Source organism: Barbatula barbatula, assembly GCF_947034865.1.
Source record: "Barbatula barbatula genome assembly, chromosome: 10".
NCBI lineage: Eukaryota > Metazoa > Chordata > Actinopteri > Cypriniformes > Nemacheilidae > Barbatula > Barbatula barbatula.
Genome location: NC_136773.1, coordinates 21,869,498 through 21,889,218, shown reverse-complemented (window position 1 = coordinate 21,889,218; position 19,721 = coordinate 21,869,498). Strand labels below are relative to the sequence as shown.

Genomic DNA, 19,721 nt, shown 5'->3' with positions numbered 1-19,721 from the left:
TTACCAAATTACGCTTTTATTAGTAATGTTCATTTCAATGTCGTCACACGCTCTGTGCAACTTGCACAACGGTAGGTTTCATTTCTATTCACTCCCATTAAGTGAGCTCAATAGGGCATGCAGCTCTGGCATGGCTTGGCCTTTTTCAGCCGGGTGCTGTTGTTTTTGTTACGGTGCCGTGCATATATAGGTGAGGAAGACAGGAGAATTAAATCACATTGCACTCATCACAAGGGACTCAATCCAGAGATAAAGAGAGAGAGAGAGAGAGAGAGAGAGAGAGAGAGAGAGAAAGAAAGTGTGAGAGAGAGAGTGAGAGAGAGAAACACACAATGTTCATGAGCTTTCTTTCTTTCTCGCAGGGATCAATCCAGTAATTTTTGGTTTCCAGCCTTCTATGTATCACTCCTACTGCCTCTAAATGGGCTTGTCAACCTCCTGTTTGTGTGCTTTGAGATCTTATGACTTTAGTTTTAACATCGATCAATGCGTATTCATTCATTATTAACTTAGTTACTCTATTTAACACTTTTCAAAAAGTTTCAATTGTTGTAAAACAGCCATAAAATACATTTTAGAACAAACAGTAGACATAAGAAGAAAACCTTTCAAATATATACTGTAAATAACAGCATTCAAATAAAGAAAAGAAGAAAAGTACAGACAGGAAAATATAAATGATGTAGAATACATGGAGTAAACACACTGATGGAAATACTACTGAACGTTTTCCTGAGCATGGCACAGTTACATCAATTGTGTGCCAATGATCAATCTGTCATGATTCTGCCTGCTCTTGTCTTGATTTTCTGGTCTAGGGGCAGAATCATGACAGACCCACGTGTTTTATGTGGAGAGGAACATATTATGGTCAATCAGGACATAATATGCGTTCTCTCCTGTCTCGTGATTTGGCCCTGCCCCTCTCGTTTCTAGTATAGCTATGGCCTGGTGGTCCGAGCGTTGGGCTTGTTGCCAGAAGGTTGCCGGTTCGAATCTCAGTGCAAGCAGGTCATGGCTGAAGGGCCCTTGAGCAAGGCACCTAACCCCTGATTGCTCTGCAGTAATGTGCCACTGTAGAAAACTACTTGTAAGTCGCTTTGGATAAAAGCGTCTGCCAAATGAATAAATGTAAATGTAGCTTTCCTCCTGTGTCGCATTACCCACACCTGCCCATCGTTATCTCCTTTGTTAGTCTCCCTATATAATACCCTCTTGTCCATTGTCTTGTGCTCGTTGGTTGTACATGTTTCCTGCCGTGTACGTAGAGTTCCTTGTTCATGTTCTGATCTACTTTATTAAAGTCTGTTTGTCAACCCCTTCATCCCTGCGTCTGCCTGCATTTGGGTTCTTCCACCACATTCACCCTCGTTCCTGACACAATCATTATATTGTAACCTGGTTACCTGTTATCAAAACAATAAATCTAGATAGGTGCTTATTGTAAACCTCACACAAATAATGTAAAATTGGTCAGTTTTATCTGCTTTGAATGAGAATTTTTATTTCCATTTACTGTCACAATTGAGGAAACATTTTAGATTAAATGTTATACATTCCCACATAATAGAAGTGGCACACTGAAACTGAAACCAAATTTGTGTCGTTTTCCCAACATGAATTTCCCACCCATGGGCAGGTGATACAGAAAGAGGAACTATGCTTCACGCAAAGGGTTTTTTCAAGATCTTGACCTCAAAAAAAGTTAAGTTGATGACTAAAACATGTATTAAGAATGGATGCCAAAACAATTGAATTCAATCCTTTGTAAGTATCACAAATATATATATATGTTGTAATGAAATTGTCATTACACTGACTTGTTGATGCTTGCATCTTAACAACATCAGAGCTCATGGTACATAGGTCCATCTAGAACAAGTCTTTATCTTTACAGAAAAAAAATGTAAATAACAGCCTCATGTTTAGCTTTCTGGGAACCAAAATAAAAAAAACGGAAAAAGTTGTAGGTGGATTTCTAGTTCCCAGAATGCTTTGCACAAGGCTGTTTTTTATCAGGTTTTTTCTGCACAGACCTGTGACTATATGCATAGTCATTGTTGGATAAAGCAACGAAACAGCAAGAACAAGTAGTAAGATGTCACATGATGAAATATCACACTGACATTTATTAGGCAAAACTGCAAGTGTGTCAGAAATACAATGTTTCCATATAATATCAGTCTTAAAGGTATGTGATTAAACAACGAAGGATATTATAAGGTAATGATATCTTAATTCTTGTCCACTATCATTTTAAAACTATTCTAATATAGTTCACAGACAGTAACATATAACGTATCTTGCAGGTTTCACAAGCATAAAAAATAAATAAAAAAACATTTAAACATGAAAAGCCCATGTACATTCTCACATCTTATCTTATAGTTTAATGTTCAAATGGATCATTTAATGATTGATCAAAGAAAGCTTTTTGTGAATAGGCCATGAGTGGCATACGCTCTCCAAGCACAGCGTCTCTGAAATTGCTTCGTCTCCACGCATACACAATACAGTTCAGAAACCCCTGCAGTGATACTGACATCGCCTAGACAATGACAATGACAAAAATCACACGGCTGACAATAGATATGATAGAATCAAACTACATAACACAACTACAACTTAGCAGTGACATGAAATACTCAATATGTACAAATCAATACATTTTCTTGTAAATGGGATTTTGTCAACGAACGCTAGCACATACTAACAGTCTAATTTCTTAATCCACTAATTTTTCACTTAGTGTAAAATGTACATGTTATATATAAAAAAACACAGTGTACCTGTATGACGTAGAGAGGAAATAGATTTTGTCTAATGGTGGATGACGCAAAGGATAGACTGATCAGAAGCAGCCCTGCAGACAAGAAACAATTATCCCATATAAGACCAGGGTTATTCAAAGACAAACATACATAGAAGATGAAAGTTTTGGTGACCTTTCATAGCAAAAAGTCCAAGTGTCTGTTCTTGACCTTGAATACAATGGTTTTCACATATAATGTGTTATGAGTTTCTGGCACTAGCAAGGTTCAAATCTCAGAGAATTTACAGTTCAATTTATTTCTAACAGTTATTCTCACAGTAGAAAATGTGTGTGAGCATGTGTGTTTATACTAAATGCGTTTGAATGTGTCTTGAGAGCGAATATAAACATGTTTTCTTTGCAGTTTTTGAAGTCTGAAAAATAAAAAGCATCTTCTTGGTTATTTTCACCTATTTCTCTATTTTCTATTAGAAATAGAAACATATATTTTTTCCAAATAGTTCGTAGTTCACAAAATGAGACAAATGATCATTAAACCTAAGCAAACACCTATAAATAGTACATTTTAAAATCAGAAAAACAGATTTTGAAATGGTCTCTTATTTGTTTCCGCGGCTATGCGTGTGGGTGTTATTGTACTCACCTGGTGCCCAGCAGAATATGATAACAAGAATCATGTATCGTGCCGAAGACCAAATTCCACCTGGATGTTTCTGAGACATTCTGAACATGGTTGTGCTCCTATAATTTCTATACCAGCTCTGTAACTTCCAGTATACCACCTATACCGGGAGAAAAAAGTATAAAAGAACATTTAAAAACAATGTATTTGTAATCTTTGCACTTAGATACCAAGTAGAGTTCATATTTTTAAAGATAGCAGTAATACACTTTATAAGCAAGTATTGAAGGAAGCATTGTAATGTGTACCCACAGTGCAGCACACGAGGACAATCATCACACTGGTGAGCGTGAAAACTTGAATGAACTCTGCATGACCTTGATCCTGTTCGACAAAAGACGACTGAATCACTTCTTTTCATTCAAATATGAAAAACGTATTCGTGCCGTTCGGTGTCTCAGTATTGCTTACCACAGTTGGGCAGGTGTCATTTGTTATATGCAGAAACAGAATGCAGCTGGATAAGGAAACAGAAACAGATTTAGTAAGGTGACATAAACACATACACATGCAGACACGTGTTCTCACCTGTTGCAAAACATGGCGGTGTCTGGCGCACTGCTGACGTATGCAGTGATCTTGTTTGGGGGCATAAGAGTCGCTTGCATAACTGAGACTGTTTTAACATAGACGATGTAGCCAATTATTGGAACAAGCCTAGCGAAATATAGGAAAGAGCATTACATAGACATCAATTTAAAGCATCATTTGTAAAGGGTTAAACAAAACCACTCACCACACAGTGATATAGAACAGGCAAAACATCCTCCTTCTGCGGAGTGACTGTGGTAATGAATAGATCAAAATAAATACATTTTAAATGAATGAACCACAAACTAAATATACTGCATAGTGCGTATAATTTAGAATCACAAGTTAATTCTACATGAAGGATACTAAAAAGACAAAATGTGGGGAATGTGGTACAACCAGACTGAGCTGAGATTTGATTGGCCGAAGCATCAGCAAATGTTCATTGGTGTTGTCATGTTATACAAAAGCAGAGACATTGATCTGATGCTTAGTGACACGTGCGGGTGTCTGCTCACCTGGATTTCAAATTCTTCCGCCTCGGCTCTTTCTCTCCATCCTTGAAACACGTATGCCGACTCACAGGCGTATATGATGACGAGCTGAAATGAGATGCAGTAGAATGTCTAAAGAGAAAGAGAGTGTATGTAAATGAATGCTTATGACTTTTCTATTATTGTGAAAAGAGAAAAAAAACATTAAAGAATAATTAGGTGAGAGACATGTCACTGGAAGTCTGCTACTTTAGAGCAAAAATAGTTCTCGTCCTGTTCCGATCTCTAAGTAAATAAACAATAACGTCCTCGATGTTTTATAGGGTCACGCATGACTCAGTTCTACTTCTGTATGTACATACATCATATAACTTTAATTGTTTTATCTTGTCAAAATGAAACTGAAAATCTATGAAGCACCATATAAACATTTGTGGGGTAACTCTAAGTTTTTATTTTTTTTCCAAGAGGAGCGTTTCGCTACTGCGGAAGAAAGGACGTTTTCCACAAATGCCTTAGAACGTGTTACATAAGATCTTTTGTTTGTAGTTATTAGCAAACATTTTAATCAGGTGAATGCTTTTTAACTTTTCTGAGTTCTCTAATAGTTTAATAATGTTGTATAAATGAGCTGCTGTATAATTGATGCATGTTTCTATGTCTGTTGTTCTCACCAAAGATAAAGGCAATCCATAGTTGCACAGCTTTTCACTGGTTTTCACAGGCAAAGTCTCGTAGGATAGGAAGTTAATAATGATGGTGCACATCAAAACAGCTGAAGCTAGAAAATCAGCGAGGGCCAGCTGAAGAAGAGGCTTTGCCTTCAACACAAGAACAATGATACAGTATGAGCAGTCAGTTCCTTTAGCACAGCTTTTTCATTGAAGCACATGCGTATTTGCAAATGGTGAGAATCAACTGAGTTAAAAAATGTGTTTGCAATCCAAGGTGAACTTTTAAAAATACATCTTTCTCTTATCAAGAGAGCGATGTGGTACATCATGCGTGTGTGTACACCGCCAATATTGACCTTCCCTGTTAACTTTTGCAGCAATAGTGTGGAATGTAGCGTACTTTAAATGTGAACCAAGAAGTGTTGATTTATCAAATTCTCATTCAATAATGCTATTATATTCCGAAATTCAAAATTTACTGGGATTCAAATGTGCTCGTTTACATTTTTGGTTTAATCAGATACTTATTTATGATATGATGAAGTATCACCTTTGCATATAGCGAAGACCGGGGCTAGTTGTCACACTTTTGACTTTATATTTTGAATTATATTGCTGTATGAACACATAATATTTTCATTACATTAATTGATGAGAATATTTACCTAAATTTCTAATGTAATCCAAGACCACTGCTATGGGGAATATTGATATGTTTATCCAATAAATACTATAAAAGTGAGTCTTAGTGGTTATCTTGGTCTCTGCAAACATTGATTTCGCAATAGCACTGAATTTCTCTCTAATGTCTTTTCTCTGTGACTCACCTGTACACTGAGATGCGATCTCCTTAAAATGGATACAACTATGACAGAACAACTTCCTAGCAAACTGCGAATAAATCAAAAAGAGAAAAACATCTAAATAATAGATAACAGATAATAGACATATGAACGAAACAAACATAAAGCACTCCAACGACTTGCTGATCCGCTGTCACTGCCTGTCTGCTCCAGTATGAATATATTATAGTGCTATTCACCCAAAAACATAAATTCTGTCATCATTTATTCAATACTTTAACCAAACCACCTGACTTTCTTCCTTCCGCAGAACACAAAAGAAGATATTTTGAACAAAGCTGTTAACAGAACAGCACTGGACCCCATACACTTCTGTTGCATATGGACACAAAACCAATGCAAGTGAATTAACAACATTCTTTAAAAAAAAAATATATATATATATATATAAAATTCTTCAAAAAAAAAAAATATATATATATAAATATATTATATACTGTCCCACTGGGTTAGTCCTTACCTCACTTAAGTCACATGTCGCATTACATGTCATACATAACGATCTGGTTTCTCTTTTTATGTTTAAGCATTTTTCTGACGCACTGCAATGTTCTTCTGTACATTGCATGCGTGCGCATAACTTTTCTATATTCCTTAAATGTAAGACCTTCTTACCTCAAACTCAAACATGAGACGTAGACCCCAGACAGAGCCGAAATCTGTATACAACCATAAAGAACATACCACCTTATCGAATAGAATGTAGATCGATCTTTTAGTGTTTGCAATCGTATTATGTTTAATTATACTGTTCGTTAATGCAACATGTAATGTCAGATAACATGCTGTTGTGTAAATAGATGTATTACCCTTCTGTCTGCCCATCCACCGCTTGAGTTCATGACGACGGAGTTCATATGGAAGACTTGTAGGCTATTCCTTGTACTACATTCCAGCTCTGTGTTGTGTGTGTCATGCAGGTACAGCACCTGTCGGACTGCCCGCTGTTTTACCTGTACCTTGAACCTCAGCGGTGACCACGTGACGTCTACGGTACTCACCTGTTCTATTGTGTTGTTTTCATGGGGAATCCCACACGTGTTGTGCACTTGTCGCCGCGGAGGGACTTGGCAATACCATAATAACTGATCACGTATTTTATATGAAGCGTTTGGTTCCCAAATGAGATCACTATACTATAATAACACACTAAAGACATGTGCATTAATATCGCATTTGCAGTTGGTATGTTTTGATTTAAGCCATAATAACAAAAAATACAGCAAACACAAAACAAATATAAAAACATGATTGAAATATATTAAAATCTCATTTTGGGACCAACTCTTCATATATTTCAAACATATAATGATTGTTACATTAAACATACACCAACCTATCCCCATTTCGATCAATTAACCGCGTGTAGTTCCATCACTGTAAACATGTCGCACTAAATTCGCAGTATATTTATTGCTTTCAATATGAATGTATTTTCTGGCACACACTTCAACGCGCGAACCAAGGCTGCACACTTACTAGTACGCAGTGCCCTCTAGTGCTCAAAAAGCACGTGCCCTAGTTTGACAGACGTCAGAAGACTACAAACTAAAACGGTTAAAAAACATCACTTGTAATTGAGTTAATGGCTCTAATGGGAATAACATTTGTTTTTTGTTGTTGTAGGAATGTCAACAAACGGAACACAATCAACCTACTGGAATTTTATAATATGTTTAACCGAAGACAGGTGATGGTTCATAATGGTACTTGTAATGACCACCGTTAGAATTTCAATTGTTTACGGATCACAACTTTATTTTATTTGAAAGATTTAAGAAAAACGTAAACAGCTGTTCATTCGTTACAGGCTATAAACGCGGCCGTACCTAAAACTCCGGAAGTTATGAATGATTATGACGTCACCACAAGCAGTCTGCTCGGGGCGGGAAGTGACGTCAACTCTTCCACGGTGGCTCCTCTTCTTACGTGGCAACGCGTCAAGCGACCGGCGAGACAGACCGAGCACAAAGAGATAGAATATTAATCAAAAAACATTATTACATTAGCGTTATTGTCTCGGTTACGTATACTTTAAAGCCTTCTTTAAAATCATCATGGGCCTCACGATCTCGTCGCTTTTTGGGAGACTGTTTGGCAAGAAACAAATGAGAATACTGATGGGTGAGTTCACCGGTTTTTCCTCATGTTCTTTTTGATATAATCACCTTGATATAATAATAACGCGTGGACCTTAGTGGTTTTAACAATATCAACATTTTATTACAAAACTCCACATTACGTGTCTTGGAGAATGGCTAATGCTAGCTCGCTAGCCTCAGACACAGCTTGAACGAAGGATGAAATAAAATGATTCAGAGCTCACATCCTCTTTTATGTGTTTCAGTGGGTTTGGACGCCGCAGGTAAAACCACAATACTTTACAAACTAAAACTGGGAGAGATCGTGACCACTATTCCTACTATAGGTGAGAGTATTTCCTGATCCCTATTTGTAGTAGAAATTGTTAAAGATTTAATGCATGTAACGGTATTGTATTGGTTTTATGGAAGCTACGATGATCTGTGACTCTTCTGTTAATGTGTTGGGATGTTGTCTGGTAGATGGAAACCAACCAAACACTTAAATCCTTTAACATTAAAGAAAAGGTTGTTTCCTTGTTCTGTGTACTGTATTTATTATTGCGTGGTTTGGTTGGTTTTGAAGCTGACACTAAGTAAAATGACCTAATAATGATTGATAATGCCCACAAATATTGTATGATCAATTGGCCTGGCTGGTATTGGTTAACATATCTCATTATAGCCAAACTAATGTGTTTAATGTTCTGTCAAATTGTTGTTTTCAACAAACTGTATTGTTTTCAGGTTTTAATGTGGAGACTGTTGAATATAAGAACATCTGTTTCACTGTGTGGGATGTTGGTGGTCAGGACAAGATTCGTCCTCTGTGGAGACACTATTTTCAGAACACACAGGTAAGATCTTGCTTTAGTAATGCTTTGATATGTCATAGTGATTCAGATGTGGTCTCTCATTTCTAAATGCTTTTTCAAATGCAAACTTTTGGTTTTCCCCTACTTTGTAAGTCGCTTTGGATTAAAGCGTCTGCTAAATGTAAATGTTACAATTTAATAATGCTGCTTTTCCTTCGTCTTCAGGGTCTGATCTTTGTTGTGGACAGCAACGACAGAGAGAGAGTGGCAGAATCTGCAGAAGAGCTTTCTAAAATGGTACTTGCTCTTTTACCCACGTTCATTATAATTATTAAATTAGAATTTATGCTGTTAATTCTTAATTTTTTTTAAACCCAAAATTAACATACTTCAGAAACATTACAATATTGTGGCATACTCAGTACAGAATAAAACTGATCGTATAGCACTTTAGTTGCACATTTCTTGACTGGGATCCTGTTACTGAATTATATATATATATATATTACCGGTTACATGTTTTGTGCTTTCTTACCAAGGTAAACTGATGCCATTATCAATTATGGACTAATAATAACAATCACCAATTACAGACAATGTTTCATATTTATATTAGTTTAGATCTTTTGCAGGGCTCAACACTTATTATGGTATAATGTATTACAGTATTAATGTTCCCTTTGACTGACCCCTTCTTTTGTCTCTGCAGTTGCAGGAAGATGAACTGAGGGACGCAGTATTGCTGGTTTTCAGTAACAAACAGGATCTGCCTAATGCCATGGCTGTCAGTGAACTCACAGACAAACTTGGGCTTCAGAGTCTACGCAGCAGAACGGTACACACATTACTAAAGTTATTCCTACATGCATCTGCTTGAACATACAATAGTTTGTATTGCTTTCATATTCCTCTGTCTTTTCTTCCGTAGTGGTATGTTCAAGCAACCTGTGCTACACAAGGGACCGGACTTTATGAAGGATTGGATTGGTTATCAAATGAGCTCTCCAAGCGCTAGTATGTGTGTTGACCGTGACCAGATGTGTGTGAACCTTAAACGACAGAGGATATCAGCGTGTAAATTCTGTCCTAAAGAACTTGTGTGTGAATGAGTGGGTGTGTTTGGACAGACAGGTGTGGAGGAGCTATCAAGTGTTCAACATCGTTTCTAATCTATCCTATTTGTCTTTTTCTATGCTGTATTCCTACTAATGTTCTTTTAAATTTTTTCCTTATGAATCTGATTGTTTTCTATGACTGTAAAATAATGCTTAAATTGCACGTTTACTTGATAACTGTGAGAGCATTATGGCACAAGAGAAGGGAAGTGTGGAATTAATTCTGGGTAGAGGGGATCCTCGCAAGTGTGGAGTAGTCGTATCTTAAGTTGTCTAAGCTGTTGTGCATTGAAGCTCACCACAAGATTTCTGTTGCAGTACTGTCTAAACTGAGTCACAGGCCCCGCTGCTCAAAGAACATTCTATTTCACTGCAGTTGATTTTATTCTGGGGGTGTTTTGTACAGCTACACATTAATTTATGTTGCCGAAGACTGATTTCAGGGACATTGCCAACAACAGATTCTTTGATATGTTTGGAACAAAATGGTACATGAAGTATTAACAGCAATATGTTGTCATTCATGAGAATTAGGAACACAATCTTACTTCCTGTCCTGTTACCTCCATTGTTCAATATGTAAGTGTATGTCAAGGCCCTGCATGTTATGGACTGGAGAGGGATGAAATGTTTTTAAATCCCACAGTTCTGGACAATCCAGCTTCATGTTACTTTTTTTAACACGTCTCTAAAGATGCATGCTGGCACCTTTGTCAAGGTACATTGGAAAATAACTTTAAATGGACACTCCAAAAAATCAAAAAAGCCAAATTTTCTCAGATTAAGGTGAGCAGGAAGAGGGCCGTTCTGAGACACTTCCTCATTCTGGCATATGCCCTGCTCCTGCTCGAACTACCACAAGATCCACCCCTGTGAGAATAAAGATCTGATCAAAACAAAATGGATACTTTGGATGGATGTTTATTTATTTGTATGGGTTTTTATTAACTGATGAACTCTTGTCAACAAAAATGTGTTTTCATTCCTAACTCTATAGGGTTGTGGTTAGATGGTTTGGGTGTATGTTGCCAGTACTAGACATGCGGATAGATGGAGTTAAAATGCAAAAAGTCTCTGCTTCAAATGTCAAACCTCTTATACTGCCAATTTTGTAATAAGTTCAGGACTCGAATGTCATAATTCTATATCTCCTATTATGTTAAAAGTCTTATTCTGGATTTGCACTTCATATTTATTCTGCCAGAGGCTGTTTTTACAGGATTACAATTAACGTGGCACAGCTATACAATTCATTTGACATTTTAAATTATTATGCCACATACGTTATATCCACTATGCTCAACAGAATGATATAACCAAAAAGCAAATAAGATCTTATCTCATAGTAGATGTGTCAGAACAATTTTTTGCATTTATATCACTGCATTATATCTTTTTATTCCACATTTAAATGTTAATAAATCTAGCACTTTTTGCCTAAACTCATGTACATTTCTTTGAGTAAAAATACTTGAGTGCAAGTGAGAAAGTACTTGATTATATTAAAGGGAAAAACGACATGTAACGTTTTTAATGAAACGTAGTGAAGTAAGAGTAGCTAATATGATATTATGCTTTTTATTGACGTAGTTAAGTCAATTTTTCCAAAGTAAAACTAGAACAACAGATACTCGAGAGTAAAAACGCTTTACTCTCGTCCACGTGCTCGTTCAAAGCAAATTAAAGTCTAACGCCCGTCGGAAGTGACGTCATATCTTCCACGGCGGCCGTGACGTGGCGTTGCGCAAGCGCAGAAGAGTCGATACGGTTTCCTGACAGCCAGGCGAGCGCCACACCAACAATCTTAAAACTTTAGGAACATTCTCACAGTTTTAATTGGTTCGTTGTTAATCTTCGTAATGGGTCTGACCATATCGTCGCTGTTTAGCAGGCTGTTCGGAAAGAAACAGATGAGAATTCTCATGGGTGAGTGCTCGTTCGCATTAGCTGCGCTAGCAGCGTCAGCCAACTTTCGCAATTTGATCATTTCCCTAAAATACGGCTCTAAAGGCAACGAACGACCGTCTCTTTTTCACAACAAATGATGTTTTTAAGAAAGTAGACTTGAGCTATGTCGGGCATTTTCTTACCTTCAAACATATGCAAAGACTGTGATACGAACCCACCTGTTTTGTTTAATGTCATTTGGTGTGGAATTTCTTTAAATGTGCGCGAGCGATTATCGAGAGGAATAGCAATTGACATCTTAGCATGGTCAACATTCTAGTTTATTTTAATATAGCGAATAAAGTGTGTGTACTTTATGTTGTAGTTTAATCTAGCAGTAGTTTTGAATACTAGAAATGTCGTATATTGTGTAATTTGTTTATCATTTGTAACTGAAGTAATAACAACAGTGCAGTGAGTGGTACTGCTAGCTTAGTTTAGTCCTCTTTATAAATACAAGCTTATTTGTTCTAGTGTAGTATTGTTTAACATTAGTTTGATCGCTGTGCTTTATGCAGTATTTAGTATAGTAGCATTGATGTTTTCGGTGATCAGCATATTTCTAATCTGTTTACAAACATAATTTCTACTTGTATCTGTTTCACAGTGGGCCTGGATGCTGCAGGCAAGACCACAATATTGTACAAACTGAAACTTGGAGAAATTGTGACCACCATACCCACCATAGGTAAGAGAGTGTGGCTGTAATGAGCAGAACCTGAACCACAGCACTTCAGTTCTTTACATTTTTCCTTTTATAATCTAAAGAAAGTTTTATTAGGTCAAAGAAAATGTTGTTAATTTGATTGTTTTCCGCTAAGAAATATCTGTCTATAAACCCTGTTATGGTTTGGGTTTTGGGTTGTACCTTTTATGTCAACATCCACTGACTGTCATCATGGATGTGTTGGTTGCATCATTAAATTAGTCAGTACTGTATTTCTTAACAATGGAGAATTTCCACTATTTAATAGCGTGCGGTAACATTTCTGAATACTGTATTTCTCTTTGACAGGTTTTAATGTGGAGACTGTTGAATATAAGAACATCTGTTTCACTGTGTGGGATGTTGGTGGCCAGGACAAGATTCGTCCTCTGTGGAGACACTATTTTCAGAACACACAGGTAAGGTCTTCGCAACTGTTTTATTTGAAGTGGTATGATTTTTCAATGGTTTAGAGAGAATGTACTTACTATTAATGTTTACAGCATTCCTACTAAACATTTTAAGGGTGAATATTAATATTGGCAACTCAATCCGTATAACCATTGACGTCTTTTCAGTGACTGCTAGACTATTTATTCCCTCTGCTTATCTATGTATATCTTCAGGGTCTGATATTTGTGGTGGACAGCAACGACAGAGAGAGAGTGGCAGAATCTGCAGAGGAACTTTCTAAAATGGTTAGAATTTTTTTAAATTTTGATTTTGTGGTTTGCTTGTACAGAACAGCCAAGTGGAATGTATCAAGACGTTTGTGTAGAAATCGTTTTTAAATGCTAAATGTGGTTAAGTTACTTCATCAGGCTTTTCCTGTGTGTGTACAGTTACAGGAAGATGAACTGAGGGACGCAGTAGTACTGGTTTTCTCTAACAAACAGGATCTGCCTAACGCCATGGCTGTCAGTGAACTCACAGACAAACTTGGGCTTCAGAGTCTCCGCAGCAGAACGGTACACACACTTTTTTTGTATAATCATTGTATACACTTTGCTTGAAGTAAAAGTTAACATCGACCTTATGACATTTACATAAATCTTTTACATGCAATTGTAATGAATAAAGACTGATGCATTTTAGCTTCATGATAGAGCTTCATAAAATGCATGCATGCGACTTTTTGCACTTTATTATTACTTATGTCTTGATTTCTGTTAAATCGTCTTGCACAATGACAGTATTATTGATTATTGTACCTCTTTAAATGCAGTGGTATGTTCAAGCAACCTGCGCTACACAGGGCACTGGACTCTACGAAGGACTGGACTGGTTATCCAATGAGCTCTCCAAACGTTAGTGTGACTATCAGAAGAGAAATGAATGCGTATGAACCAATGAAAAGTCTAGAGACTCCTCTTAGAATCTTTTAAGTGTATGACAGCTGACAACTGGGAAGGAACCATCAAATACTCAGCACTGTCTTAGCCTTTTTTATAATCTGTTGCCCAATTTTGTTTATTTTCTAATGTACATTGTTGCATTGCCAAGAGGAAAAAATGTTTTGAAAGACCTTCCTTCACTATGGCTCTTTTAGTTTAGCAAAATGGCCTTCTGGTCTATTAACACTGGAGTCTCTGATCAGCATGCCGGGTTATTGGATTTGATTAAGTATTCTTACAATCTGATCACCATGGTTTAGGGGCTGCATTTCTGTTAAAGGGCTTGTTTTTTGAACTGGAGAATCTTGGCGGTCACTAATATTTTTGAGCTGGACTGTGAGCGAATCAAAGCCATGCCTGTTCCATCAGTCTATATAAATATGCAACATTTTAAAGTTATTAAGTTATCACTGTAGTGGCTTGAGGTTTCTGTGGTCCTTCTAAACATTGTCTCTGACTGTGCATGCACCTTCGAGAATTGACTTTCTAGATCTGGTTTGACATTCCCCGCATCAATACATGACGTGTACAGTCGTCTTTTGTGATTTCCCATCAGTTCATTGTTTTATGGCCAAAGTTGAGTGTTTCATTGACCCAGAGAGGACATTTCATGTTGTTAGGCCACAGTAATGCAAGAAAAGTCCTCAACATTGCAAATTCACTTTGAAATTGACATTTTCTGTCTGTCATGCCATGTGAAAAAGGCTAATGTTGGGTTTTACCTGCAGTTTATCATTACTCGTGACTGAATCTGGATGCTGATTTAATGTATACTGATAAATTCCATGTCTGGTCGAAATGGTTTGCTTTCCTAAATTATGTGTAACAGAAACAATCTATTTTACCCTATTATCATGAAAAAATTGTTTGTGTATTATATGTATTATATTGTTTTAGAATAAAACATAATCGTGAACATACGTTGAAGTTGATTGTGCAGTTATTAAAATGTCCTTTTAATCTCAATCCAGATTTTCATAAAAGTAGATTTTGGAGGCTGTGTGGCTGTCCTTAGACAGCTGCCATCATATACCGTGCCTTGCAAAAGTATTTATCCCTCTTAATTTCATTCATCATAAAGTAGTTTAAGATAAGGCAGCAATATAATTACTATTGATTTCTTTTTTTACATTGCAGTCCATGTCAATAATTGCAAGATTTGTAACCTGGATCTTTGCAAATTATTAAAACTAAAATAAGTACGTACCTATTCATATCCTTAACTCAGTAGTTGGTTAAAGCATCTTTACAGCCTTCTCCTCAGATCCTCTCAACTCTTGCATTGTGAATTTTAATACATATTATATACATACTTGATTCATAATGTATTTATTTAGTATTATATATTTTCGTCAGTATTTGGGCTACTTTGAATTTGCATCATACAAAAACCATTTTAACGCCAGTTGTTGATGATGATCAGATTCACTTGCAACACTTACGATTCCTTTTACCAAGTTAATTTCCTCATGTTTGTGCACGACCAATGTTAATAGATCAAAAGCACATTTATGTTGTATAATCAAAAATGTATTAATACATCAAACCATCAGACGTCACCAACAAATTCTCATTCCAGGAAAATGTGGACTTCTTATGCAAAGATGGTTTGCTAAGATCTACTCTAAATTAAATAGTTTAAGTATTGATAAGAGGATTCTAACTATTGGTCTGTGATAGAAAGCACTCCACCATTGCTTTGAAGTTCTTCCTTCAGGGCGTAGACTGCATGCTGATAGCTAAAAGGAATACATATAATAGATAATATAATCCCTTGCGGTAAACATTTTAAAACCAACTGTTTAGTGTTCAAATGTGTTATATAGGAACATATGTGTTTCTGTGATATGTGGTTATATTGTGCCAGTGTCAAAGATTAATTTCTGTTTAAGTAACAGAACAAACTAATTCCGCCTGAAATTAAGAGTAAAAACTCAGACTAACACTAAACATAAACTGTATTAATATTTATATAAAGCAATGAGGAATAAAGCATTAGTATTCTATTTTATATCAGAGCAGCTTCACAGTCAACATAGTACAGGAACAACATGTAAACAAAAATAATAACATGCTAAAATATCATGCAAATACATGTAAGAAAGTTGCAATGAAAAAAAGAAGAGATAAAACCAAAAGCAGAAATGGCACAGTTGTAAACATCGCTTACAAGAAATTCCCAGATGAGTTTCATTTCCCATGATTAGATTAAGACCCGGTGATGATTCTAGAACCATGGAGACCTTTGCCAACAGGTGAGTGTACAGCTGTGTAAAACACGAGGAAATAATCTTGTCTTTTTGCAATACATTCTGCTTAGGATCAGCAAGGGTAATTTTTCTAAATTGTCAAGCAATGCTTAAACTTTGAATGAAAAAGAGTCGAAGATATTTTCTGTCATTTAATATTTTGTTGGACAACCATGTTCACAGCTTAGTTGTGGTGCCTTCGTGGGGGGCGACCGTGGTAAACGGACCTTCTGTAAAAATGCAGTAATGACTGAGTATAACAATATTGACCAAACCTCATGTACATCAGTGAACCTCAGCACAGGTAGCATATCAAAGTTACTATAAATCACAAATTTCAAAGTTTTGAGGTCTTTCAAAAAATAAACAGTTCAGTATGCTTAATGACAATGTTTTGAATGTATTTATACTGACTTTAGGAGAAAAGGCGAAAAGACAGTGGGATAGATTGGAAATGGGCTTAGCCTTTACTGTTTAAAAAGCACATTAGTGAGACAACAACAAATAAAATAAAGTTAGTGAGAACGTGACCTTAAACTTTTAAGCAGTGTGTTAGTGTACATGCTTATAAATATTTATTCTTTAACACCATCTTGTTAAAGATCGCAGTAAAAGTCTTATGTAAAAGTCTGAATGAAGTCTTAATGTCTTATGTAATAGAAGCTTTGAATATATGATGCAGGCAAAAATGCAAACCGTTTGGTTTGGTTTCTGTGGGCTTGGTTACACATTACTCAAATGATTGACTGAACTATTATCATCTCTTGAAATGCAATAACTTAAAATGACTGTCTGTTATACAATAAAAACTTGAGACACTTCACAAAAAATCCAAATCAAAAAATGTAATTGAACAACTATTATTGTCATTATTATTATACCTAGAATCAAATAAAATAAAACCTACGTTCATAAATGCGGATTACACGTCACTGTTGTTGTGAGTTTGTTTACTGTGAAACCGAGACAGAAAACAGAAACAGAGGGAGGAGTTCATAACAAAGGTTGACAGGACTATTTAAAGAGGAAGAGAGCAGAAATAGGTCCTTTCGATCCTACAGACTCTTCTGAAACGGCGCGGAGATGATCCACTTGCAGGCAAGGATCTAGCTGAAAACGTATTGGAACAATTCCAGAACGGTAAGATCATTTACATTCATTTACGGTCACTTGACTACAACTGTTTTACAGACGTATGTCTCATGAAAACAAAGTTAGGTGGAGAAAGTATAATTGAGCCAACATTACCAAATGAACATTTATTAAGGTTAGTAAAATTGAGCCAACAAGAGCCCAGAATAGATTTTTTATCTATCAGGGTAATATTTCAAGAATTTGACACAAAATAGGCTACTAAAACTATATTTTTATATATATAGAAGTAGTATATATAGAAGTTTTTTTAAATAACACTAACTAATGTATTTAGTATTGTTACGTTTGTGAAGGGTGACGTCATGGAAATTCTGCTTGACCTATCTCTGTTTAAGGAAATTGTTTATTATTGTTTCAAACGGACAAAAATAATTGTATAAATCGACGGTGTCAAAATTTGAATGCGTGATGGTAATAATATTCCCCAATTTTTCTCTTTTTAATCAATTCTTCACTTATTTTAAGCTTTTTCACTAGATGACTGGCCACATGTGGAACCATCTCGCAGCTGAAGGATGACTTCGGGGCTTAGCCTCATGCTTGCATTTTCTTTGTAAATACCTAACAAATCTTTTCTAACATAACTAGTTTTTTTGTCTGAGCTCAGACAGTCTATCTATAACAATATTTATTTCTTTTATAGTCTATTCTTTTGGAGGAGAGGAGGGATCTCCCACGGGATTCAGCACTCGGGTCCATTGCCCTGCTCCAGTGGCTCATCAGTCCTCTGGCTGGGGTTCAGTGGACCTGCAGTGTGCAGCGCCAGATTCACGAGCTGCTAACGAAGCTCAGAAACTAGAAGCAACCAAAAAACCAAAGCAACAAGAAGTCCCTTACCCTTTCCCCTGGGTCGGCTTCTGGTTGTCTGTGGCTTGGTTGGTGGGTCATGAAGATGGCCTGCTAGAAAAAACTTTCTTTATGAGACTTTATGATAACTTTCCGTAAAAAGAAGACAAAAAACAAACAATAAAAATCACAATCAACTGTCTGTGTTGTCTTTTTTATCACAGTAATACATTCAAAACTAAGATCTAAACAGAGTCATCTTACTTGAGCTGTTTATCCGGCATTGTTCTAAAAGATACTATTACTGTATATAGCGGACTTTGGATAATTGTAAAGCAATATTATAAGTGATTCCCTTGCAACATAGTCTAAAAGAACATTTTTACTGGCACGACCACACACAGTAGAAATACAGATATGTTAATTATATTTCGTGCAATGCATACCTTAAAACAACATTGAAGAGAATATACAAAGTGAGTCAGGAAACCTCCAAAACACTTATGTAGTGGAGTTTTCTTTTCTTTATATGCGTGTTTTACAAAATCAGAAAGAGACAGTACAGTATACAGTGTACAGTATACAGTACTGTATGTACAGATGTGCTATACAGAAATGATACAAGGGAATGGATAGCTTTATGAATAAATAGCAAGATTGAAAATAAAAATTGCTTGCACATGCAATATATTGTACAAACAGATTGAGATCACTGTGAAGAATTGTGTATTTTTTCCCCCATTTTGTTAATCATTAGCAAATGCTAAAATCCCCTGCCGGCAAAGCTTTTCTTTCACTTTCATTTATTGTGAAATCCATTTCTTGTGTCTGGACTGGATTGGCTACAAATCAGCCAATCAGGAGGTAGATCTACTGGAAAGGGCAGTATAAATAAAGTATGCAGGGTGTCTGCTCAATAGATTTATTTTTATTCGTCTACGGATTTGCCTGGTAACCAACTGCTCTGAGTATAAACAAATTGCTACTATGGTAAGTATCTAAAGGTACATTTTGTTTGTTTACTAAAATATTTTATTGTAATCTGGAAATTCATACTGCAAGTTCTTTAACGACATTGAAAAAAACAAATGCATGGATTCTGTAACAATTCTTTTCAATTTTCTTTACTGCCAATAAATGAACCGTTTGGACTTATTTACCTTGTAAAAGTCTTTTCAATGTTGAAAGTCTGACTAAAGAAAAAGAAATAAGTAATTTCTATTTCTGTTTATGTTGTTTTATATTGTCATAGTAGCCTACTTACGTCAGCATTGGCTGCTTCATGTGCTCGAAAAGTAAATGTGTCTGGCCTTGCTGCAGAATTATAGTTATTTATTTTGGACAATACGTGTGCAAATTTAACATTTGTAAAGTAAATCAAGCGTTATTTCAGATTACAAATTACACACAGAATGCAATTGATATGATTATCTATCATTTATATGTATACAAACAA

General features: G+C 36.0%; 3 protein-coding genes and 1 long non-coding RNA gene across 5 annotated transcripts; 3 read left to right on the top strand and 1 right to left on the bottom strand.

Annotated features, from left to right (window-relative positions):
- Positions 1 to 1,474: 1,474 nt before the first annotated feature.
- LOC306899206 (transmembrane protein 116) lies at positions 1,475 to 7,447 on the bottom strand. Of its 2 annotated transcripts, none has more exons than XM_079465319.1 (12): positions 6,827 to 7,447; positions 6,633 to 6,676; positions 5,982 to 6,045; positions 5,155 to 5,301; positions 4,505 to 4,612; positions 4,192 to 4,238; positions 3,984 to 4,112; positions 3,867 to 3,912; positions 3,708 to 3,779; positions 3,417 to 3,555; positions 2,790 to 2,863; positions 1,475 to 2,548 (listed from the first exon to the last, which is right to left on the bottom strand). In XM_079465319.1, exons 1-12 carry the CDS (start codon positions 6,872 to 6,874, stop codon positions 2,390 to 2,392), a joined length of 1,077 nt encoding a protein of 358 aa, XP_079321445.1. In that variant the 5' UTR covers positions 6,875 to 7,447; the 3' UTR covers positions 1,475 to 2,389. The 2 variants fall into 2 exon arrangements, with proteins under 2 accessions (XP_079321445.1, XP_079321446.1); XM_079465320.1 differs by having other exon boundaries at positions 4,505 to 4,588; positions 6,827 to 6,988.
- Positions 7,448 to 7,827: 380 nt separating this feature from the next.
- LOC306899714 (ADP-ribosylation factor 4-like) lies at positions 7,828 to 11,574 on the top strand. Its single transcript, XM_079466164.1, has 6 exons — positions 7,828 to 8,141; positions 8,365 to 8,445; positions 8,846 to 8,955; positions 9,139 to 9,210; positions 9,623 to 9,748; positions 9,842 to 11,574. Exons 1-6 carry the CDS (start codon positions 8,075 to 8,077, stop codon positions 9,926 to 9,928), a joined length of 543 nt encoding a protein of 180 aa, XP_079322290.1. The 5' UTR covers positions 7,828 to 8,074; the 3' UTR covers positions 9,929 to 11,574.
- A 183-nt stretch (positions 11,575 to 11,757) lies between these two features.
- LOC306899712 (ADP-ribosylation factor 4) lies at positions 11,758 to 15,039 on the top strand. Its single transcript, XM_079466162.1, has 6 exons — positions 11,758 to 11,954; positions 12,583 to 12,663; positions 12,991 to 13,100; positions 13,308 to 13,379; positions 13,524 to 13,649; positions 13,907 to 15,039. Exons 1-6 carry the CDS (start codon positions 11,888 to 11,890, stop codon positions 13,991 to 13,993), a joined length of 543 nt encoding a protein of 180 aa, XP_079322288.1. The 5' UTR covers positions 11,758 to 11,887; the 3' UTR covers positions 13,994 to 15,039.
- A 2,316-nt stretch (positions 15,040 to 17,355) lies between these two features.
- LOC306899963 lies at positions 17,356 to 18,467 on the top strand. Its single transcript, XR_013787257.1, has 3 exons — positions 17,356 to 17,464; positions 17,945 to 18,032; positions 18,123 to 18,467. It is a non-coding gene; the product is annotated as an uncharacterized lncRNA (long non-coding RNA).
- Positions 18,468 to 19,721: the final 1,254 nt, after the last annotated feature.